Source organism: Bos mutus, chromosome X (assembly GCF_027580195.1).
Source record: "Bos mutus isolate GX-2022 chromosome X, NWIPB_WYAK_1.1, whole genome shotgun sequence".
Classification (NCBI taxonomy): domain Eukaryota; kingdom Metazoa; phylum Chordata; class Mammalia; order Artiodactyla; family Bovidae; genus Bos; species Bos mutus.
In genome coordinates this window covers 21,183,584-21,204,085 of record NC_091646.1, presented here as the reverse complement: position 1 = coordinate 21,204,085, position 20,502 = coordinate 21,183,584, and the positions used below count along the sequence as shown (strand labels likewise).

The window sequence follows — 20,502 nt, the reverse complement described above, 5'->3', positions numbered from 1 at the left end:
GGTAAGGATTCGGAGAAGGAAATGGCAACCCACTCCAGTACTCTTGCCTGGAGAATCCCAGGGACAGGGGATCCTGGTGGGCTGCCGTCTATGGGGTCGCACAGAGTCGGACACGACTGAAGCAACTTAGCAGCAGCAGCAGCAAGATAAGGATTGTGTGCTTGTTTGATGATAAGGCAGAAGCCTGTGTTGAGATGGGCTGGGGAGAGGGGAGGATGAAAGGTGGGAGAGATTTAAAATATGTAGTTGAAGTTGCCCATTTTGCATGAATGCTAGTCACTTGAGAGCTTTTGACTTTGAGGTTGGGATGGGGGTAGGAGGGACTGCGGAAGGACAGGGCACCATATGGAAAGGGCACATATGTCCTTTACATTTTGCCTTTGCTTCAGGAAGACAACTGCTCCGAATACAGGGTTCTCACTTTCACAGAGTGTTCCAAAATGACAGGTCTTCTACATTTCAGGAACAAATGTGCTTTCTAGAGAAGGGCAGGATTGAAGGACGCTCTATATGTGGGGAAGAGAGGACAAGGGTGAAGAAGGGAACCAATTGGTTTAATTTAAGTACTTAAATAAGCAAGTCTCTGTAAACATGTCTTTCAGCACCCTTTTACCAAGAGTGTAGATGAGAGATCCAGGCAGTCCCTTTGTGTGCCTATTGGAAGCTTGGAACACACTATCTCCTGGATACAGTGTTCTAAATGGTGATTAGGTTCCCAGACCTTCCTCCCCAGGAAAGCCTATTAACCCTTAATGCCACTTATCCATTAAACTATTGTGTTTGCTATTGTTTCTACTGGGAAATGGAGTTGGGATTCCAAGTTGCTTTGTTAAAAACACATCCTTTCCCCTCTTCCTCCTCATAGCTCCAGGTGGACTAGTGGTCCCAGAGATGGGTGGGGACACTGTTAGAGCTCCAGCAATGAGGGTCAAGAGCTGAGGTGGCAGTGAGGGCCGGTATGTCTCTTCAGATATACCAGTCATTCACGTGAGATTGGTTGTATTTGCACCATTCAGGACAGCATCCGCTAGCCACATGTGGTTATTCAGCACTTGAATAGGTGGCTAGTTGGAATCAAGATGTTCTGTAAGTGTAAACTAAATGTGAGATTTTGAAGATTTAGCACCAAAATTGTATAAAATATATCATTAAGAATTTTTATATTGACCACAAATTTAAACAATATTTTTGATGTACTTTGTTAAATTAAATATTTATCTCACTTGCTTGTATTTTTTAAATGTGGCTACATATGTGGCTTACCCTATATTTTTATTAGACAGCACTGTTGGTCTTTATTTTTTCTTCATATATTTATGACATTCATGTCCTAGAAATTGTTTCTGAACGAAGATCCTCTCTCTCAAAGTTCTGTTTTAAATGAGCACTTCCATAATGGAGTCATTTGTGCATGAAAGGTTATCATACAGTTCAGCGTTGATGGGTTGATAACCCTTGGCCCTGGGGCAAAAGTATGAAAGCATCCCATTCTTGTTTGTATTGAAAGCCAGTTTGGTTGCTTCGACTTTTGGATGTAGTTGGTGATCCAACTGGTTGGGTTGGAAGTTTTTTTCCTGGGCTAAGTACAAAAGAATATATATGTGAACTCCTAATATGACTATAGTAATTTAGAATTCTGTTTGTAATATGTGCTCACCAGTGGCACGAAATGTTCCATGATTGTAGTGTTATTAGAAATATGTAACATATCCCTTACTAGATTTACATAGCTACTTGGCCCAAGAATTCCCAAGAACAGTATTCATCAAGAAAAAGAGGATAAAAGATAAATTCTTTAGGTTGGCATAGTGTAAAACCTAAGAAACAAAGAAGGGTTTGTATCAATGCTCTTGTTGAAGGCTTTCTTGAGGTTCCCTAGCAAAGCTCTTGTCTTGTATCATGGGAAGTCATCAGTAGCATTAAAAGGAGGGGGGTTGTCAAGTGAAGCCAATGGAGGGTTCCCATAATTATTACTTTCTCTAAGCTCAGTATTCCTAAAGGGGGTTACAGAAGTGACAATGTTATTTTTTGTTACTGTAATGGGCCCCATTTAAGGAATAAATACCAATATCTAATTCTGAGCCTGAGTGAGAGTACAGATATGCTGATGAATAACATGTATATTGGAGAAAGGCATGGCAACCCACTCCAGTATTCTTGCCTGGAGAATTCCATGAACAGAGGAGCCTGGTGGGCTACAGTCCATGGAGTTGCAAAGAGTCAAACATGACTGAGCGACTAACACACAACATGTATATGATGTGGAGCCAATTTATAGCCCTAGTTATAAATCCTCCTGAAACCTTATAGTCAAAGATGCTATCTGACTTTCATAGATATGACTTGACTTATATCTACTTCCTTGTAATAATGAACAATAATATAATATCTTTCTAATAATAGCTGTTGACATTTATTGAGTAATGCTGATGTACAGGGCAATGTGCCAATAAATGTACAGTGCTTATTTCATTTATCTTCCCAACTAACCTAAATCATAGGTACTACTGTTATCCCCACTTAGCAGATAAGGAAACTGGGGCCCAGAGAGGTTAAGTAACGTGGTTGAATAGTAACTTAGGTCTCTGTGTATTCCAGAGTCTTAAGTAGTGGGCCACTTCACTTTTTATCAATTATGGTAGAATATTCCTTTTAATAACTTCTCAGTGATATTTTCTAATTGTGGGATATGTCCTAGAATCATGTATTTTAGACAAAATTATCATGCTATTGTTTATAGCTGTTTTTGATAACAATGTATGAGGTTGGCCAAAAAAAATAGTTCAGGTTTTTCTGTAACATCTTGTGGAAACCCGAACAAACTTTTTGGCCAGCCTTATATTAGAGCAAGTACTCGATGAATGAAAATTATTACTGCTAGTGTTACCATTTTGACTATTTCTCTGACTCTATGTAGGCGAATATCATGGTACATTTTTCTGTGAAACACTTTGGTCTTTGATTATGCCCCCACTGAGGGAAAGATATGGAGTTGTTGGGACTCTCAGTTGATGGAGCTTGAGATAGTTGGGAGTAGAGGTTGAGGACTGGGGCCTAGGCTGAGTAGGTCCTGTAGGAAGAATGATAGGCTTGAAAAAACAACAGGGTGGTCTTTGGCTATTTAGTGGTCTCCAGAAACTGATATGTCATCTTCACTCTGTCAGTCTCCTGATAAATGTTTTTCTTGTAGGAGAACAAAAGATAGCCGATGTACTACACAGTAGCCATTTAGTTGCCTTTAATCCACAACCTGCCGGAGAGGCAGAAGTGGTTTTGTAAAAAGCCTGAATGCACCCTACTGCCTTCACAGAGTTTTATCTATCAGTCAGTGCCTCATCTCCTGGTTCACTCCTCATTTCAGCCAGATCTCCCATTCTCTTCAAGCCACTCCTCTGCCATAGCCAGATAGCTTTATCCCCCCGCTGCTTAGTTAGGTTGGTAAGAGGTGAATTTCAGAAGATTGGAGGTGCTACCCAACTAAGCCACTGGGGTCTTAACAGGAGAAAAGTTATACCAAGACATTTGTGCTGATGTGCCAGATGTTCATAGAAAAAGTAGAGTTTTGTATCTTCAACCATATGTCTGATAAATTGCAGTTGCTCTTTTGTTAGGTACATCCTGCTCTGTAAGACACAGTTCAGTAAACTTAGTACTAAGAGTACTCTGGACTTGGGTGTTATTGAACAGAAGACTCAAAACATTTATTTGTGCAATTAAGGAGTAGTACTACTGAGGGAAGTAAAATATAGTTTATTAAGGTCTTCAGACTTATTGTGTGTGTGCTCAGTTCCCCAGTTGTGTCTGATTCTTTGTGGCCCAGTGGACTGTGGGCCACTAGGCTCCTCTGTCCATGGGATTTCCCAGGCAAGAATACTGGAATAGGTTGCCATTTCCTTCTTCAGGGGATCTTGCTGACCCAGGGATCAAACCCATGTCTCCTGTGTCCCCTGCATTGGTAGGGTGATTCTTTACCACTGAGCTGCCTGGGAAGCCCACTATATAGCTACTTGGGCTAATTTACTAATGTTTATTCTTTTTGTCCTTGCCTATATTTGAAACTGTAAAAGCTCCTTTCTTCCAGAAACTTATCACCTCCTCCATTCTGTTTTTCCACCCCTCTTTCTGATAAGTGTGTCCCTATCTGCAAAATTCTTTCCCTTGGTGAATGCATTCTACATCATTCATGGTTTCAAATATTCCTTTTACTCTCCATCTTCAGCTTCTCACCCGGGCATCTCAAGCTCATGATGGGACATCTCCACTTGACTATCTTTTAATTTTAATTTGTTTATCTTTTAGCCATGCTGCAGCCATGTGGAATCTTAGTTCCCCGACCAGGGACTGAACGTGTACCTCCTGCATTGGCAGTGCAGAGTCTTCACCACTGGACCACTAGGGAAGTCTCTGCCTATCTTTCCATCAGCTCACAGCATGTCAAACAGATCTCCTTATGGCTCTAAAACTATCCTGTCTTCTATGTTCCCCATCTTTTAGTCACCCAGGATTGCAAGCTGGGGATTATTCACCTTTGATCCTATCCTTCCATTTTCTAAGGCCCATGCCTTTGAAATATCCCTTATATATGTTCCTTCAACTCAACTTCTGGTGCCATCACTTCAGTCCAGGTCCTGACTTCCATGTTTTGATACTTCTTTTCAATAACATCCAAATCCAGTACCATGAGTGCTAAGTTGCTTCAGTAGTGTCCAACTCTTTGCAACCCCACGGACTGTGGCCCACCCAGCTCTTCTAGCCATGGGATTCTCTAGGCAAGAATACTGGAGCGGGTTGCCATTTCCTTCTCCAAGGGATCTTCCTGACCCAGAGATTGAATCTGCATCTCTTATGTCTCCTGCATTGGCGTGTAGGTTCTTTACCACTAGCACCACCTGGAAAGCCCCCTTATATATGTTCCTTCAACTCAATTTCTGGTGCCATCACTTCAGTCCAGGTCCTGACTTCTATGCTTTGGCCTGTAACAACCTTCTTCTGGAATCTCCCAGTGAGTTCAGTTCAGACGTTCAGTCATGTCCGACTCTTTGTGACCCCATGGACTGTAGCACGCCAGGCTTCCCTGTCCATCACCAACTCCCAGAGCTTGCTCAAACTCGTGTCCATCGAGTCAGTGATGCCATCCAACCATCTCATCCTCTGTTGTCCCCTTCTCCTCCTGCCTTCAATCTTTCCCGGTAGTGGAGTCTCCCAAGTGCCTCCCAAATTCCTACTCTACCCACAACAAGTGCTAACTTTCTAAAAAAGCTGATTTCATCCTATCACTCCCCTGCTCACAACCCTTCAGAGACTCCCCAGTGCCTATGGAATCAAGCCAAAATTGCTCAGTCTGCCATTCTGAGCTCTCTAGGGCCTGCTCCATGTATCTGTATAAACGTATTTCCCCTCATTTCCCCACAGGAGCCCTGCCCTTCAGCCAGACCTCTCTTTCTACCACCTGAGTTTGTGTCCTTATTCTTGATGCCAACTCTTAGACCATCAGTTAACCAGAGGGGGAAGAGATAGAGAGCCAGAGGAGCCAGAGGCCCAGGGGAGGAGAGAAAATGCACTGAAAGCATGCCAGTTAAGGTTGTGACTTGAGGAGAAGGAGGATGTGACAGAAGATGCTTTAAATGCTGTTGTAATGATGAGAATTTGCAGTAGGAAGGGGGAGAGAGCTGAATTCTGACCTTTAGTGGTTGAGTAGCCTGAACCAGACCAAGATGTTTAGATTTAAATTGGCCTCCAGTTGCCAGGAAGCCCTGCTGTTTAATCAGAAGCCCCACACAACTAGATATTGAATAATGGAATTCTAGGGAGAATATCTAGCCTTTTAATACAGCCGCGACATTGGAAAGTTGGGGGTCCTTCCTGTTGTATGTCTTGTAGAAGAACATGCATCATGTTTGGAGCCCCAGTGCTCCATTTTTCTTAAAAGCTGACATGTGTTTAGACTTTGTAAATCCCATTTCATTAGTGAAGCTGTATGTTAGCAGTTTATTTCAAGTCTTTCTAGGTACTTTCATAAAAATTAGATTTGAAAAAGTGGTCACAGGATAGCCTGTCTGTTAGATCTCACCATCCACAGTCAAGTAAGTCTGGCAAGTCATGTCTCTTTGGACTGGGAGGTAGAGACCAGGATTCTTTAGGCACAGTCTGCTACTGATTAGATACATGACCCCAGACAAGTCAGTTAACCTTTTAAGGTGTCAGTTTTCTTATCTGTAAAATGAAGGGATTAGACTAGATTATTTCCACTATTCCTTCTGAAAAAAGTCCAGGAGAGAATTGTATAACTGAAAGGCAAGAAGTGGAATAATTCAGGCTGGGAAGTTGGGGTGATTTCAAACTTGCTTCAAATTTTAGAAAACAGTTTCTGTAAGTGGTTAATGTGCTGTATCACATATCTACTGGTTAGATCAGTCACTCCAACTTATTGGTAAATGTCACTTCATTTTATTGGAGTCATTTCTGTTTGCTGCCAAACAATTTAAAGTTCAAGACAGATTCCTAGCCATGGTTACCTCTAAAGAGTGGAATTGACAGTTTGGTGAAGAGATAGACTAACTTTGTACTTCTGTTGGGATTTTTAATGATGAATGTGTGTTACTTTTATAATGTGAAAAACAGCTTATAAAATTTTTTGAAAGAATTTTAAACAAAGAATTAGTCTGGAGGAAAGAGATGCCATAAGATCTTTAGAAAGTAAGGAATGGCCATTGTGCTCTCTCCTTTGTTAAACACTTGCTGTAATGTTTGGGTGGCTTAATCTCATTCCTGTCCCTGCGTATTTTTTTTTCCAAGGCCACTTTTGTTGATTTTTATCTTGTGTGTGTGTTCATAAAAATGTCTCCTATCAGAACCCCAAATCTAAACAGTTGAACATGAGCCTTGCACTATGCATTTTTTTTTGGTTTGGTTGGGTTTTTTCTTTTTTTAATAATGGCTATTGGTCAATAGGTACAGTTGAAATGGATAGGGAGTGAAAGAGGAAACTTAACATTTATATCTGACCACATTTGGTAAATTCTTTGCAACTCTATGGCATTTTTCTTTCAGTAGCAGTTCAATTGCTTCTTGGACAGAGGAAAAAATTTGCTTTCTACACGTTAGCATCCTCTGGTGGAGATCAAGTTTCTTTTGATCTTATGCTTTCTCTGAGAGGTGTGCTACTTTATAGTTTTATTTTAATTCTCCAGGGTAAGAATTGAAAAGTCATAAATGAATTTTGCAAATATTTTAGGCTAATCCCTATGATTGTTAATCCACCAAAAAAACCCTCAAACTAGGTATCTTAAAGAGACCAGTGACACAAAAATGGTAAACTTTGTAAGGATGGAATCATGTCTTTGCCCGGTTTACTTAAAAATTTGTGGTTATGAGAGTCTTTAACCATCTGCTGAAAAAAAAAAAAATCCAGCAGGCCACAGTCTGTCAAATAAATTTCTGCAATATACTAGGAAATCAGTTTCTAAGAACTTCTTTAAAAAGTAGAAGACTCAAGTAAGCCAGATTTCTTTTACATGGTCTTGGCTGGTAGTATTTCCTGAAGCTTGTGGATGAAAATTCATGGACCGAAGCACAGAATGATAGTATTCAGAGTTCTCTGGGAGAGAACTGATGTAATCAAATAAAATGGACTTCAGGCATTTTACCAAGTTCAAGACACTAAGGAGTGCCCCTAGGGAAGTAACTTTGACAAAAAGGGATCCAAGAAAACTGGATGTTCTTAAAACAAGTAATTTTACAACAGAAAGCTGTATTGGTACACATAAAACACAGAATAATAGAATGCCTCCTTTGAACCTAGAAGTGTATCAGTACCTTGAGTCAAGTGAGAAAACCACACTCACACAAAACAGTGAAATCAGACCAAATTACTAGAGTATTAAGGGGAAAAATTGTATCAGATAGGGTCTGAAAATAGAATGCAAAATAGAGAGTTTTTCAAAGTTGATACAAGAAGGAAGATAATCCTAAAATGATACAGTGTCTTCCTAATGTATATTTCACAAGTTTAACAACCTTCTTTATAGGTGTGCTAGCTGTAAACATGATTTTAAACGACATTTGAGCATATTAAAGTGATTTCAGCTTACATGTTCTGTTTACCTAAGAGGGTAAGTAAACCTCGTCTTATATGTATCAGAATTGGAGTCCATTTTAGTTGCTAGAAGATAATTCTCAAAGTTGAAGACTTTTAACTTGCACAAATATTCCATATAAGGCTAAGGGCAAAGACCAAGGGAAAAGTCATTTGTCTTCTCAGGAGACAGAGTTGATTAGAAAAGCAGGGCTTTTTATTTTTCATGTCATCCTGTCCCACTGATCAGTTTACCAACACAAGAACAGTTTGTGATGACAAAGATGATAGAATGGTAAATTGGAGAAGAAGGTTAAGTTGGTTGAAAAGATGCTGTTGAAGTTGATTTATTCAAATTGTCTGGGATGTTGCAGAACAAGTTTCTCCCAAACTGTGGAGAGCAGATGGAAAAAGGAAAATAGTTTATCTTTAAAGGAGAGAAATGATGGCCCTGCTAAATTTAGACTCTTTGGCCTTAACTTGCAGCATCTGGGAAAATACTCAAATCTGTTCATCATCTTGTTTGTACCACCTAGAAGAAGAGCTCAAAGTTCAGGATAGTCCTCTGTATGGGTTTATGAAGGGCACATATAACCAGGCTGATTTCATTTCCTTTCATTAAAGTTAAAAAGTCTTGTCAAAGAGAGGGAAACATGTATTTTCTCTCTGGAATCCAGTGAGGCTTTTTATTCATTGTGATGCACTTGCTAATCAGCTAGGAAGCCTTGGACTGAATTGAACTGCTCTTCAGGGCAGGGTCCAAATAGGCTTTTGGGTACATGTGCCCAAAATGGGTTTGCACAGTGGCTCAGCACCCAGTCAGAGGGACAGAGCATGTGATGCTCCTTCAGTGAGAGAGAGCCTGGCTTGTGACAATCTGTAATATAGAAGGATTATTTTTGCTGTTTGAAAAGATTCACTGCCATTCATTCCCTTTCAGAAGCTGTCACCCTAGAGAATTTTAGCTATTTAACTTTTTAAATTTATAAATATTCCATTTGTAAGGTCTTTTAGGGGACGTTTCTCCTGTGGAAAGTTAGATACAGCTGCCCTAAAAAAGTGTTTTTCAGTTACCTTGGCTGGAGAAACCACTAACACATTCATGAAATCTTCACTATATACTAAATCTAACATGATCATTTATAATTTGGAAAAGGATTACAGGTGACCTTTAGAGATAGAACAAGGGTTTACAGAACAAGCTCTAACACCACTCCCACGTCCCCTTCAAGGACAGTTCATCTGTTTTTTCTCTCTTTTTCTTGTTTATGCTTCCTGGCAAAATTTCCTTGGAGGAAAAGGGGTCTTTATTTTAAAAAATAAAAATAAAACAAGCATCAGTGAATCAGAGAAATGGTCCTGCTGAAATGGGATGGAGGTCAGAAAGGACAAGTGTTAGGATACTGAGGTTTGGAGGAGCCATTAAATAACGTCCCTACCTTTCCTTCCTCCATTGAAACCAATGGAGAAATAAGGCAGACACAGGAACCAGCCAGTGTTCTAAATAACAGCCTTATTCCTGATAAAAGCTATACTGGAGGGTGGAGCCTAGATGTGTGTTCATGAAAAGCTTCCACATAGTTCGAGTGTGTTGACAGACCTCCACTAAGGTCTGTTGTAGGGGCAGAACCTGCCCTTTAAGCACCTTGTGTTTATCGTCAGCGGACAGACCAGATAAGAAGATGGAAATAGGGGTGCGGAGGGTAAGAGAAAATATTTCTTTTAGGCTTTACCTTTCTGAGGAAAGAAATACAAACTCTTTCCTTTCTGTGCTGATATTAGTGGGGAATAAACAACTAGTGGGCTAGTCTGTAGAGCTGTGGGGAGAACCCAAGGCACTGATAGACTAAAAGGCCCATGCTAATTCTGCTGATATTCAAAGATGTCTTTAGTTGGCTATACACATGTAAACCAGGCCTGAATTAGCATTTTTATTAACATATGAGGCATTTTTCTTTCTGTAAGCCAGATTTTTTTTTTAACAAGGTCACCAGTAGAGAGTGACTGGGGGCTATTTTATTTATTTATTTATTTATTTTTGGCTGTGCTCTGCAGTGTATGGGATCTTAACTTCCTGACCAGGGATTGAACCCATGCCCCCTGCATTGGGAGCACAGAGTCTTAACCACTGGACCATCAGGGAAGTCCCTGTAAGTCAAATTTATATAAAGGACAAATACAAGGTATGGAATAATAGAATATAAAGGCTGAAAAGGACCTTAGAATTGGTTTTCAATATTTTCATTGCTTAAATGAGGAAACAGCCTCAGTAAGGGGTAAACGGTTTACTCTGGACCACTTGTTTTGCTAGTTAATTATGGCCAGGATTGGACCAGGGTCTTCCAAATGCCAATTCACTGCTCCCCACACCCAACTGTTCTGCGTTCTGACATCAGGGAAAGTAGGCTTAAATTAAATGAAATTTGGAAATTCTATTAAACTTAGGAACCTTTAAGCTAGTATAACAAGACATGTCTATGCGTTGAATATGTGGAATATGTAGAAGAATCTCTAGTATAATGGTTTACATTGGTGGGTTCTCCAGTTAGGCTGTGCTGTGTGCTGTGCTTAGTCACTCAGTTGTGTCCAACTCTTTGTGACCCCATGGACTGTAGCCCACCAGGCTCCTTAGTCCATGGAATTCTCCAGGCAAGAATACTGGAGTGGTTGCCATTCCCTTCTCCAGGGATCTCCCCAACCCAGGGATCGAACCCAGGTCTCCCACATTGCAAGTGGATTCTTTACCATCTGAGCCACCAAGGAAGCCCACAGTTAGGCTACCTGGGTTCAAATCCTGGCTGTGTCATTTACTAGTTGTTTTGACCGAGACAAGATGCTTATCCTCTCTGAGCCTCAGTGTGCTCATCTATTAAATGGGAAATAATAATAGTACCCACTTTGTAGGGTGGTTATGAGGCTCAAATGAGAAGGATACATATAAAATATTCTGTTTAGCATAAGCGAGTTCCTGACACATAGGCACTGATAAATATTGCCTGTGATTATTATTTGTTATCATATCATTATCCTCATTTTACTTCTGGGAGACTTTAAAAACTTGATCTGTGAAGACAGCAAAGTCTTAGTTTAGAATTCCCCCCACCCCAGCTTACTCCTTTGTCCTGAACATCTATTCTTCAGTGCTCTCAGGTTAGAAGTTTTGTAATCATCTTTTACTCTGTCTCCTTTAGGCCTATTGTCTGTCTGTCACCAAGTCCTATTTTGGTGGTTCAAATGTTTCTCAATTAACCCCTTCCTCTTAATTTCTATCCTAATTCAGACCCTGATTCCCTCAGACCTGGATGCCTATTCAAACCTCCTAGCTTCTTTTTCCTAGCTACAGCTTCTTCTTCTCCAGTCTATCCTATAATTCACTGCCAGACTGACCTTCCTGAGATGCTGTTTGATCCTGTCTCCCCCTGCCCTGAAATCTGTAATGAGTCTATTTTCTGCCAATGCAAGGCCAAGTTCTCCTGCCTGACCTTCAGCTCCCTCTAGATCATCTCTACCTAATAGGTATATAATGCCAGCCATCCACAACAGTTCAGATTTTCTAGTAGCCACATTAAAAAGTAATCTCGAGTCAGACTGGCCATGTTTCAAGTTCTCAGTGGCCCCATGTGGCTGAATAGTGCAACTCCAGACTTCCTCTCTGACTGTCCCCATTCTCCAAACAAGACATACCCACATCTTACTTCCTCCTGGCTTATGAAAACAAAATAGGGATGGTAATACCATGCTTATTTTATAGGATTGTCTTAGGCAAATGTGAAGTGTGAAAGCGCTTTGTAAGCTGTAATGCTCCATAAAAATCTATGAAAATTACTGTCAGAAGTAAAGGCTTTACTGTGGGAGATTGGATACATGTATAGATACATGTATATGTATGCCTGAGTCTCTTTGCTGTCCACCTGAAACTATCACAACATTGGTAATCAGCTATCAGATCAGATCAGTCGCTCAGTCGTGTCCGACTCTTTGTGACCCCATGAATCGCAGCACGCCAGGCCTCCCTGTCTATCACCAACTCCCGGAGTTCACTCAGACTCACATCCATCGAGTCAGTGATGCCATCTAGCCATCTCATCCTCTGTCGTCCCCTTCTCCTCTTGCCCCCAATCCCTCCCGGCATCAGAGTCTTTTCCAATGAGTTAACTCTTCACATGAGGTGGCCAAAGTACTGGAGTTTCAGCTACTCCAATATAAAATAAGGAGTTTTAAAAGAGAAAAATTTTACTGACATAAAAGTAGGATATCTTTGGAGTAATTTGAAATAAAAGACTTTATTAAGAACAACGAGCTGTCCTGAATTCATTTATGAAAAAATCAACTACAAGCAGTGACTGAAGAATATAAACATCTACTCTCTCCCACTGGCTCTAAATAATTATCTTTTGGGAAGAATTTTTCACATTAATAAGACTCTACAGATATTTAAATTCCTCTTTAGGCCTTTTTTCCCCTTCAGCATTTTGAGGACTGGATTTAGGGGCATTAATTCTTCTCTAGAAGAAACTAAACTGCTACCAGGAAATTTATTGTTTTGGGTAGTAAATGTAGCCCATACACTTTTAGTACTGAGATAGGCCTAGCATTCAAATCTCATGTATTATCTAATTCATTGCAAAGGATTGGAATTGGCCTAAAAATTGAATGCTGGTGATTCAGGTGTAGAAGCAATTTGTAAAACGTTTTCAACTCATATGATAAAGGAAGTTTTAAGGAGCAATTATTCTGACAGGTGGATTAGTGACAATTTGTACACAATATTTGAAACACTGATGAGTTATAGGGTGCTTGCTTAGATGGTACTCAAACCTTATCCCAGCCCTTTACCAGATTAAATAGTTCACTATTTTTTTCTTTAGTTGTGCCTTGAATTATCCGGTGGGTCTCAGGAGTTCAACACTCACTGCAGAAAGAACTAAGATTGCAGTGTAGAAGTTAGATTGCTAAATGAAGTCATTCTGGGGAAAAAAAGTCTATAAAGTGCCTTCTGGGTGAAAGACACCACCATTCACAGGTTTGCCCAAGCCAGAAAACTCAGCCTAATGTATGACCCTTTTTATCCCTCACGCATCCCCCTAATTAGCTACTAAATCCTTCTGACTCCACCCACCTCTGAAATACTTCTTTAATCTGCAGCCTCCTCTCCATCTCCACTGCCCTCGCTCAGGCTTTCATCACATTTCTTGTAAGTTATTGCAACATTCCCCAAACCAGTTTCCCTACCTCAAGCTTCAGCTTCCCCTCCACCCCACAATTTATTCTCCAACTCCCAAGAGAATGATCTTGCTAAAATACAGATATGATCATGCCACTCCCCTAATTAAAAACTTCAAGTCATTCCTAGGGCCGACAGATAAAATCCAAAGTACTGAGCACAGTGTACAAAGCACATTACAGTCAGAGCCCAGCTTATCAGCTTTGCCTCCCACCGTGTACCCAGAGCGATGATAATCAAATTACTTGTGGCTCCTCAGGAAGCCCTAGCCTTTTATAAACTCTCTATTCTCTTCCTTTGGACTGCCCCCTCCACTCCTCACATCAGCGTAGGGATCCCGTGATCATCTTCTCCTGCCATTGTGTGTGTGTGTGTGTGTGTTAGTCGCTCATTGGTGTCCAACTCTTTGGGACTCCATGGACTGTAGCCCACCAGGCTCCTTTGTCCATGGGATTCTCCAGGCAAGACTACTGGAGTGGGTTGCCATTTCCTTTCCAAGTCTCCTGCCATTAGACTTCTTCAAATGCCCAATCTTCTGCGACAGGCTTCCCTAACTCCCTGGTTATTTGTTCTTTCCGTCCCCATAACTGCATTTCTTATTCCTTTGCTGCTTGAACTCATCAAGGGCTAATTCCTCTCAACATCTCCAGCATGTAGCATTCTGCCCAGCATAGCATAGTTGGTTCATAAAAATTGGTTGGATAAATAAAGGAAAGAATTGATACTATCTCTCTCCCAGACCCCCAGCTGTAGACCTTCTCTTCTACTTCAAAGAATTAGTTTTTAATTCAGTGTGATTTATAATCATCTGATATTTCTAAGTATTTGATGAGGACAGTTGAAATAATAATCCTTGCTTTTAAGTAAACTGATAAGATATTCCTTGGGCCAAAGGAATACATGGATTTGACCTTTAGATGCTTTGACTTAATAGTATATGTTAGCAAACACACACATACAATGCACATTCTTAACTTCACAGAATCCAGAGTGTTGGACTGGAAAAGATCTTAAATCAGGATCCCCTTCACCTTGAATGGTTATGAAGGTTGGGTGCTGTTCAAACCTAGGGGGCACCATTCTCGTGTGAATGGCTCTACAGGGTTGTAACATATACAGCCTCACACAGTATCCCTGTTTACCTAAATCTCTTCATTTTCAGATAATGAAATGTAGGTCCTAAAAGCCAACAAATTTGCTCAAGGTTATGCAGATTCTTCATAGTAGGGTACAGGCAATCTCTTCTGCCTCTCAGTCATTCTGACCCAGATTGGTTTAGAAGGCTATAAAACTAAAAGATAATGTTTGCTCTAGTTATATGGATAATGGTCTTTAGCTAAATATGAAACTTCAGTCATTTCATTTAGCTTTGCATTATTTGCTCTGGCTTTCCACCTCCAGCTGTACTGATGTGGTGGGCATGATTCAGCTTTCAGCATATTACACGACTGCCCTTAGGGCAGTTGCCGTTTGTCCCACCAGGTTGCCAGGCTGTGCTGCCTGCCCTCTACCTTGCTGGTCTACTCCTTTGTGACCTGTTAGCTGCCATCTTCTTTTTGCTTCTCTTCTTGGCATTTCATGCTGCTTTGTTTTTATAGCCGCATTGCTGACCAGTCAATGTGGTCCTTTCCTTCTATTCTACAAACCATTCAACCACAGCATATTGGCTGTTGACCTTGAGTTTTTGGTTCTTTGCTACTGTTCATACCAGCTAAGGGTACCTAGGCTATGCTGCTTCTTTGCCAAATGTTTTTGTTTCTTTTCTTTCTCCCTTACTCTAGACTTGGGGCTTTCTGAATGCTTAAAGATGCCAGACAGGTTGTCTCCAGATACTTGTGACTTTATTCCTATAATTCTCCTTATACTTTTGTTTAAAGTGAAAGTATTGTTTGGGAAAAATTATCTTGGTTAGAAAAGCTCAGGTAGGTCAGATGCTCATAATAGTTGATTGTCTGTATCAAGGATGATGCATTTAAAAAAATAACTCCTTCCTTTCCCCCTTATTCCTTGTTCATCCTCAGTGTCAAACTAAAGTAAATACTGTGGTGTTTTGGCAGGTTTGATTGAGCCTGAATAGAAAACTAGCAGACTTCTTGAGCCAAAGCCCACCAGCCACAATGGACTGAATTCACTGTTTGCATCTTTGGTCTTGATCATCGAGGGTGGCAGATCTTTCTCAAACTGGTTGCTTTCTTTAGTTCCACTTGATCAGTCAATATATAGAATATATAATATACTTAATGAACTATTGGGCTTCCCCAATGGCTCAGTGGGTAAAGAATCTGCCTGCAGTGCAGGAGATGTGGGTTTGGTCCCTGGGTTGGGAAGATCCCCTGGAGAAGGAAATGGCAACCCACTCCAGTATTTTTGCCTGGAGAATTCTATGGACTTAGGAGCCTGGGAGCCTACAGTCCATGGGGTTGCAAAGAGTCAGACAACTGAGCAACTAAGCACACACATGCACACAAGGAATTATTGATTTGTTAGAGGTTTGATACTTGTTATTTAGTGGTTGTTTGCATTTTATATATTGTTCATTGTGTAATTGGGAATTTTTTGTAAATGTTTGGTTTTCAGGCTGGTTGGAAGGAAAATCACGCAACATTCATGAGTGAACTAAAAAATCTTCAGGCTTCTGGACTGACTACTCTTGGTCAGGCTCTAAGATCCTCATTTGATTTGTTAAATCTCAATAGATTAATATCTGGAATAGACAATTATGGACAGGTAAAAAATTCTTTGAGTGAGTATAGCTAATTTATTTTGGTGACTTGGGGTAAGAATTTAAAATTGAACATGGCAGCCAAGTTTTCTGCTCCTTTTCATAACATCCAAAAGGAGGTCCATGTGTAGTTTAAATATATCCTTTAACAAAAATCCTTTAGGTAGAGTCTTTTATGTGCTTTGACCATAAAATGGTTAAAATTGCCTACCCATCAGATCATCAGTTATAATGGGATGAATAAATTGCCGGAAAAAATTGAACAAGACAATTGAAGAGAAACTTTCAGAGTCCTTAAGTCCCTCATCCCTCCCAAGTTATGAAAAAGCTCTATCATAAGAGGAAGGCAGAATAGTGTTTGCTGCAGTGATCATTGCACTTTTCTACTGTAAAAACTGCTCACAATAACCAGAGTCACCGTCCAGGTTACAGATGTAAGTCACTTATATCCCCCTTTCTGTGCCAAGATTCTGAATGGAATCATGGGTGTGGCTGATGCTGCCATTGTAATGTCTTTAATATCTTTCATGGTTACCTAGAAAGCAGAGGGTGGGGGGATTTGGATGTTATAGTTTGAGAGGTTCCCAAATTATAAGAATTCCTCAGTTTATTCTGAATGTTACCTCTGTAGAGATTGTTATTTTGATCCCCACCCACTTCAGTCCCTAATCTTTTCCTTCTTATTTATCCAGGCAAATTTTATCACATACTTGAGAGATCATAGGCAAGATAAATGTAAAAATTGAAATATAATTTTATTACTTTACATGGCTCTAATACTTTTTAAATGTATTTTAGGGACGAAATCCATTTTTTTTAGAACCATCTATTTTAATTACCATCACAGATGGAAACAAGTTAACAAGTACTTCTGGCGTTCAAGAAGAGGTGAGATTTCATTTTTTTTAATTTCGTTTAAATGGCAGAGAACATGCAGCTATTTCTGCATGTGGGAGGCATACATTCCCAGTTAAGAATAAATTTAATCAAACGTTCCATCTTGGGAATCCTTGAAAGATTGCCTCATTTTATTGACAACATCAAAGAAAAGTGAACCCTTTAACTCTTGAATTGTCTTCATTTCTGTATGAGTTGTTATGATGAAACTTTTACAATTTTGCCTTATCAGCTTCATCTGCCTTTGAATTCTCCTCTGCCTGGAAGTGAACTAACTAAAGAACCTTTTCGTTGGGATCAAAGGTTATTTGCCCTGGTGTTGCGTTTGCCTGGATTGGCTTCTACTGAACCAGAGCAGATAGGGAGTGTACCAACTGATGAATCTGCCATCACACAGATGTGTGAAGTCACTGGAGGTATTGGCGGATATTTGCTATTTCTAAAGCGAAGAATTCAGGGCAGCAGAGTACCACTTTCCGTAAATGCCATATCCTAGCTTTACTTTTTTCCCTTCTGTATCTTTTAACTCTGCTGCTTAAGCTCATCATTAGTGTGAGGTTTGCCCCCCGTGTGAGCTTCCCTGGTGGCTCATAGTTTTGATTATTTTGAGTTGTATTTTAGGATTTCAAATGCTTGTATTGTTAAGTAGTATTTTATTTGATCAACCTTGTACTATTTTGTTTTTCCTTCTGGTTTAGGTCGCTCCTACTGTGTTAGAACACAAAGAATGTTGAATCAATGTTTAGAATCTTTAGTTCAAAAAGTTCAGAGTGGTGTAGTTATTAACTTTGAAAAAACAGGACCAGATCCACTTCCTATTGGAGAAGGTACAGTAGATCACCTTTTTTTCTTTTAACCTTGAAGTGTTTACATAGGAGAGCAATCTGAGACTGAGAAAACATTGAACTAATCGCAAGAGAATACTGTCTTCACTAGCCACCCACATTCAAGTGGTCACAGACATGCATCCAAACAACTGCCATTCATCCGTTGCCTGTGGCTACCTTTCTAGCTTTAATTCAATGTCAATTCTTCCTCAGAACATTCTTCCCTTTCCCTGCCCATTTCATATTTCTGGTCCTAGTGTTAGGATAACACTGAATTCTTCACTTCTCTAGTCATAAAATAGCTGGATATTCACGACAGAGTGCCACTTAGCCAGCCATCTGGTTTTGGTCTTGCGAGCGCCAATGTGTCAAACTATCTTGATAAAATCTATATTTGTTACCACACATCAGCAAGAGGTTGTGAATGTTTAGCCAGGACCTGCTAGTATTCTATAAGATCCTACACCAGTATTTTCCTGGCCACTGTTCTTTTTCTGGGGGGTGGGGGGAAGTCACGGAGGGCTCCACGTGGCTTGTGGGATCTTAGTTCCTTGACCAGGGATGGAACCTGGGCCCCTGCACTGGAAGGGCAGAGTCTTAACCACTGAACTGCAAGGGAAGTCTCTCTTGGCCATTTATTAACTGCAGAACCTTTTGTCTTCAAATGAGATTTTATAGAAACGTCAACATCTCAAAATATGAAAGCAGAGCTGCTTTTGTATTGGAAAAGGAATCATACCCCATTGCATGGCTCCCTCAGAGCTCTGGTCTTCCCTGGTGGCTCAGACGGTAAAGCGGGAGACCTGGGTTTGATCCCTGAGTTGGGAAGATCCCCTGGAGAAGGAAATGGCAACCCACTCCAGTACTCTTGCCTGGAAAATTCCATGGACTGAGGAGCCTGGTAGGCTACAGTCCAAGGGGTCACAAAGAGTTGGACACGACTGAGTGACTTCACTGAGAGCTCTGTTCTAGGCCATAGCTTGTCTTCATTCCTGTCGGTTCATGCACAGCACACATACCCGTGTGTACCTAGACTCCATCATCACCGCAGTGCTTGTCTGATCTGATTCATACATTTTAATTGTTGTGGCCACAATTAGTGGTAGCTGCCTGGAGAAGCAAAAGGGTAAGTGCAAAGGGGCAGAAAGACACATTTCTTGCTGAGGCAGTGGATCCTATGATTCCTGAATTTTTTGCTTTTTAGTCTCTAAAACCCTTTAAGAAGCTAGTGGAAAAATAGAGACCCCTCTCTCCAGAAAAAAGTACATGGACAACACATGCACACATAATTTTGTATTTCATTTCAGGGGTTCTTGGACTCCAATTAAAAAACACACAGATAATGGACTTGGGGACACAGGGTGGGAAGGGGAGGGTGGGGTGAAGTGAGAGAGTAGCATTGACATATATACACTACCATGTATGAAATACATAGCTAAGGGGAAGCTGCTGCATAGCAGAGGGAGCTCAGCTCAGTGCTCCGTGATGACCTAGAGGGGTGGGGTGGGGCGGGGGGTGGAAGAGAGGTTCAAGAGGGAGGGAATATATGCATACTTATGGCTGCTTCACATTGTTGTACAGTAGAAACAAATACAGCATTGTAAAGCAATTATCCTCCAATTAAAATATAAGTTTTAAAAAACATATGTAGAGGTGGCCTAGAACTTCTATGAATAAATTTATAGAACTCTACCAAGAGAAACAAAAAAGTCTATATTAAATGGAGAGGTACCATGTGCTTGACTGGGAAGAATGGATAGTGTGAAGTTATCGCTTCTCAAATAAATATAAATACATATATATACACATATATATTTCATGTACTTTGATCTAAAAATTTTTAACAGGATTTTTGGGAAACATAAAAGATGACTTTAAAGTCCATTAAGAAATAAAATAATAAATGTTAAATACCTTAAGAAACACCTGCTATAGAAGACTGAGGCCTCACAGCCTATTTCAAAATAATTAATTGTAAAGGAAGGACATGTTGCATTGGTAATGATAGACCACTCAAGTCCATAATTTTGTGTTCATTACCTTCCCGTGAGCTGGGAACTTTCCTACTGAAAACCAGTTAGATCGTGCCATATAAATAGCTCAAACATTCTTTCTAGCTCCATTTTCCCTTTGTCCAGAGTTCTTAACCTTTGAGATTCTGATGAAAGCTAAGAATTTTCTCCTCAAAAAAACCACATCCCCAGAACTGTGAACTAACTCAACTTCAGAGGGGATCTTTTGGTTCCCTGAAGCCATTATATGTATTCTCTATAGTTTCATGGACCTCAGTAAATCCCCTGCTCTAAAGTAATTACTTGTTTAAAGTAATGCTTAAATAAGTAAATCAAATGGTATGTAATTTAAGAAAAACATGAGACTCAAATCATTATCACGTATTTTTTACAATTATAATTTAGACTAATGAATCATAACATTAAAGGTTATGTAACTCTGCCTTGCCCTGTTTTCAGGGGGCAAATGAAATACACTAGCTCAAATAATTAAAATACACTCAGGGTATATTATTCAGCATTATATGATGCCCAGTTTCCATGGGATTTTAATATGGGTGAAGAAGGAAATTATAATGAAGTAGTCCATATAAACTTGATGCATTCACTTTGTATTCCCTCCCCAACTATATACATAGATTGATTGTATTGTCATCGTTCCTTCTACCTTTCAGTGAATTTGCCTTTGTGGTCATTGGGTCTAACTGTTTAGTAAAGAATACTTTTTTAATCTAGTTGAAAATAGA

General features: G+C 40.1%; 1 protein-coding gene across 6 annotated transcripts in view; it reads left to right on the top strand.

Moving 5' to 3' along the window:
- The window catches only part of INTS6L (integrator complex subunit 6 like), a 58,755-nt gene that overhangs the window by 8,755 nt on the left and 29,498 nt on the right, over positions 1-20,502 (top strand). For all 6 annotated transcript variants that reach the window (XR_011463161.1, XM_070365482.1, XM_005904054.3 and 3 more), the window contains exons 3-6: positions 15,876-16,025; positions 16,819-16,908; positions 17,150-17,333; positions 17,616-17,744. Coding sequence is in view for 5 of the 6 variants with exons in the window: in XM_070365482.1 (XP_070221583.1) it covers positions 15,876-16,025; positions 16,819-16,908; positions 17,150-17,333; positions 17,616-17,744 (553 nt within the window). In the remaining variant the exon portion in view is untranslated. The remainder of the gene's footprint in view (positions 1-15,875; positions 16,026-16,818; positions 16,909-17,149; positions 17,334-17,615; positions 17,745-20,502) is intronic.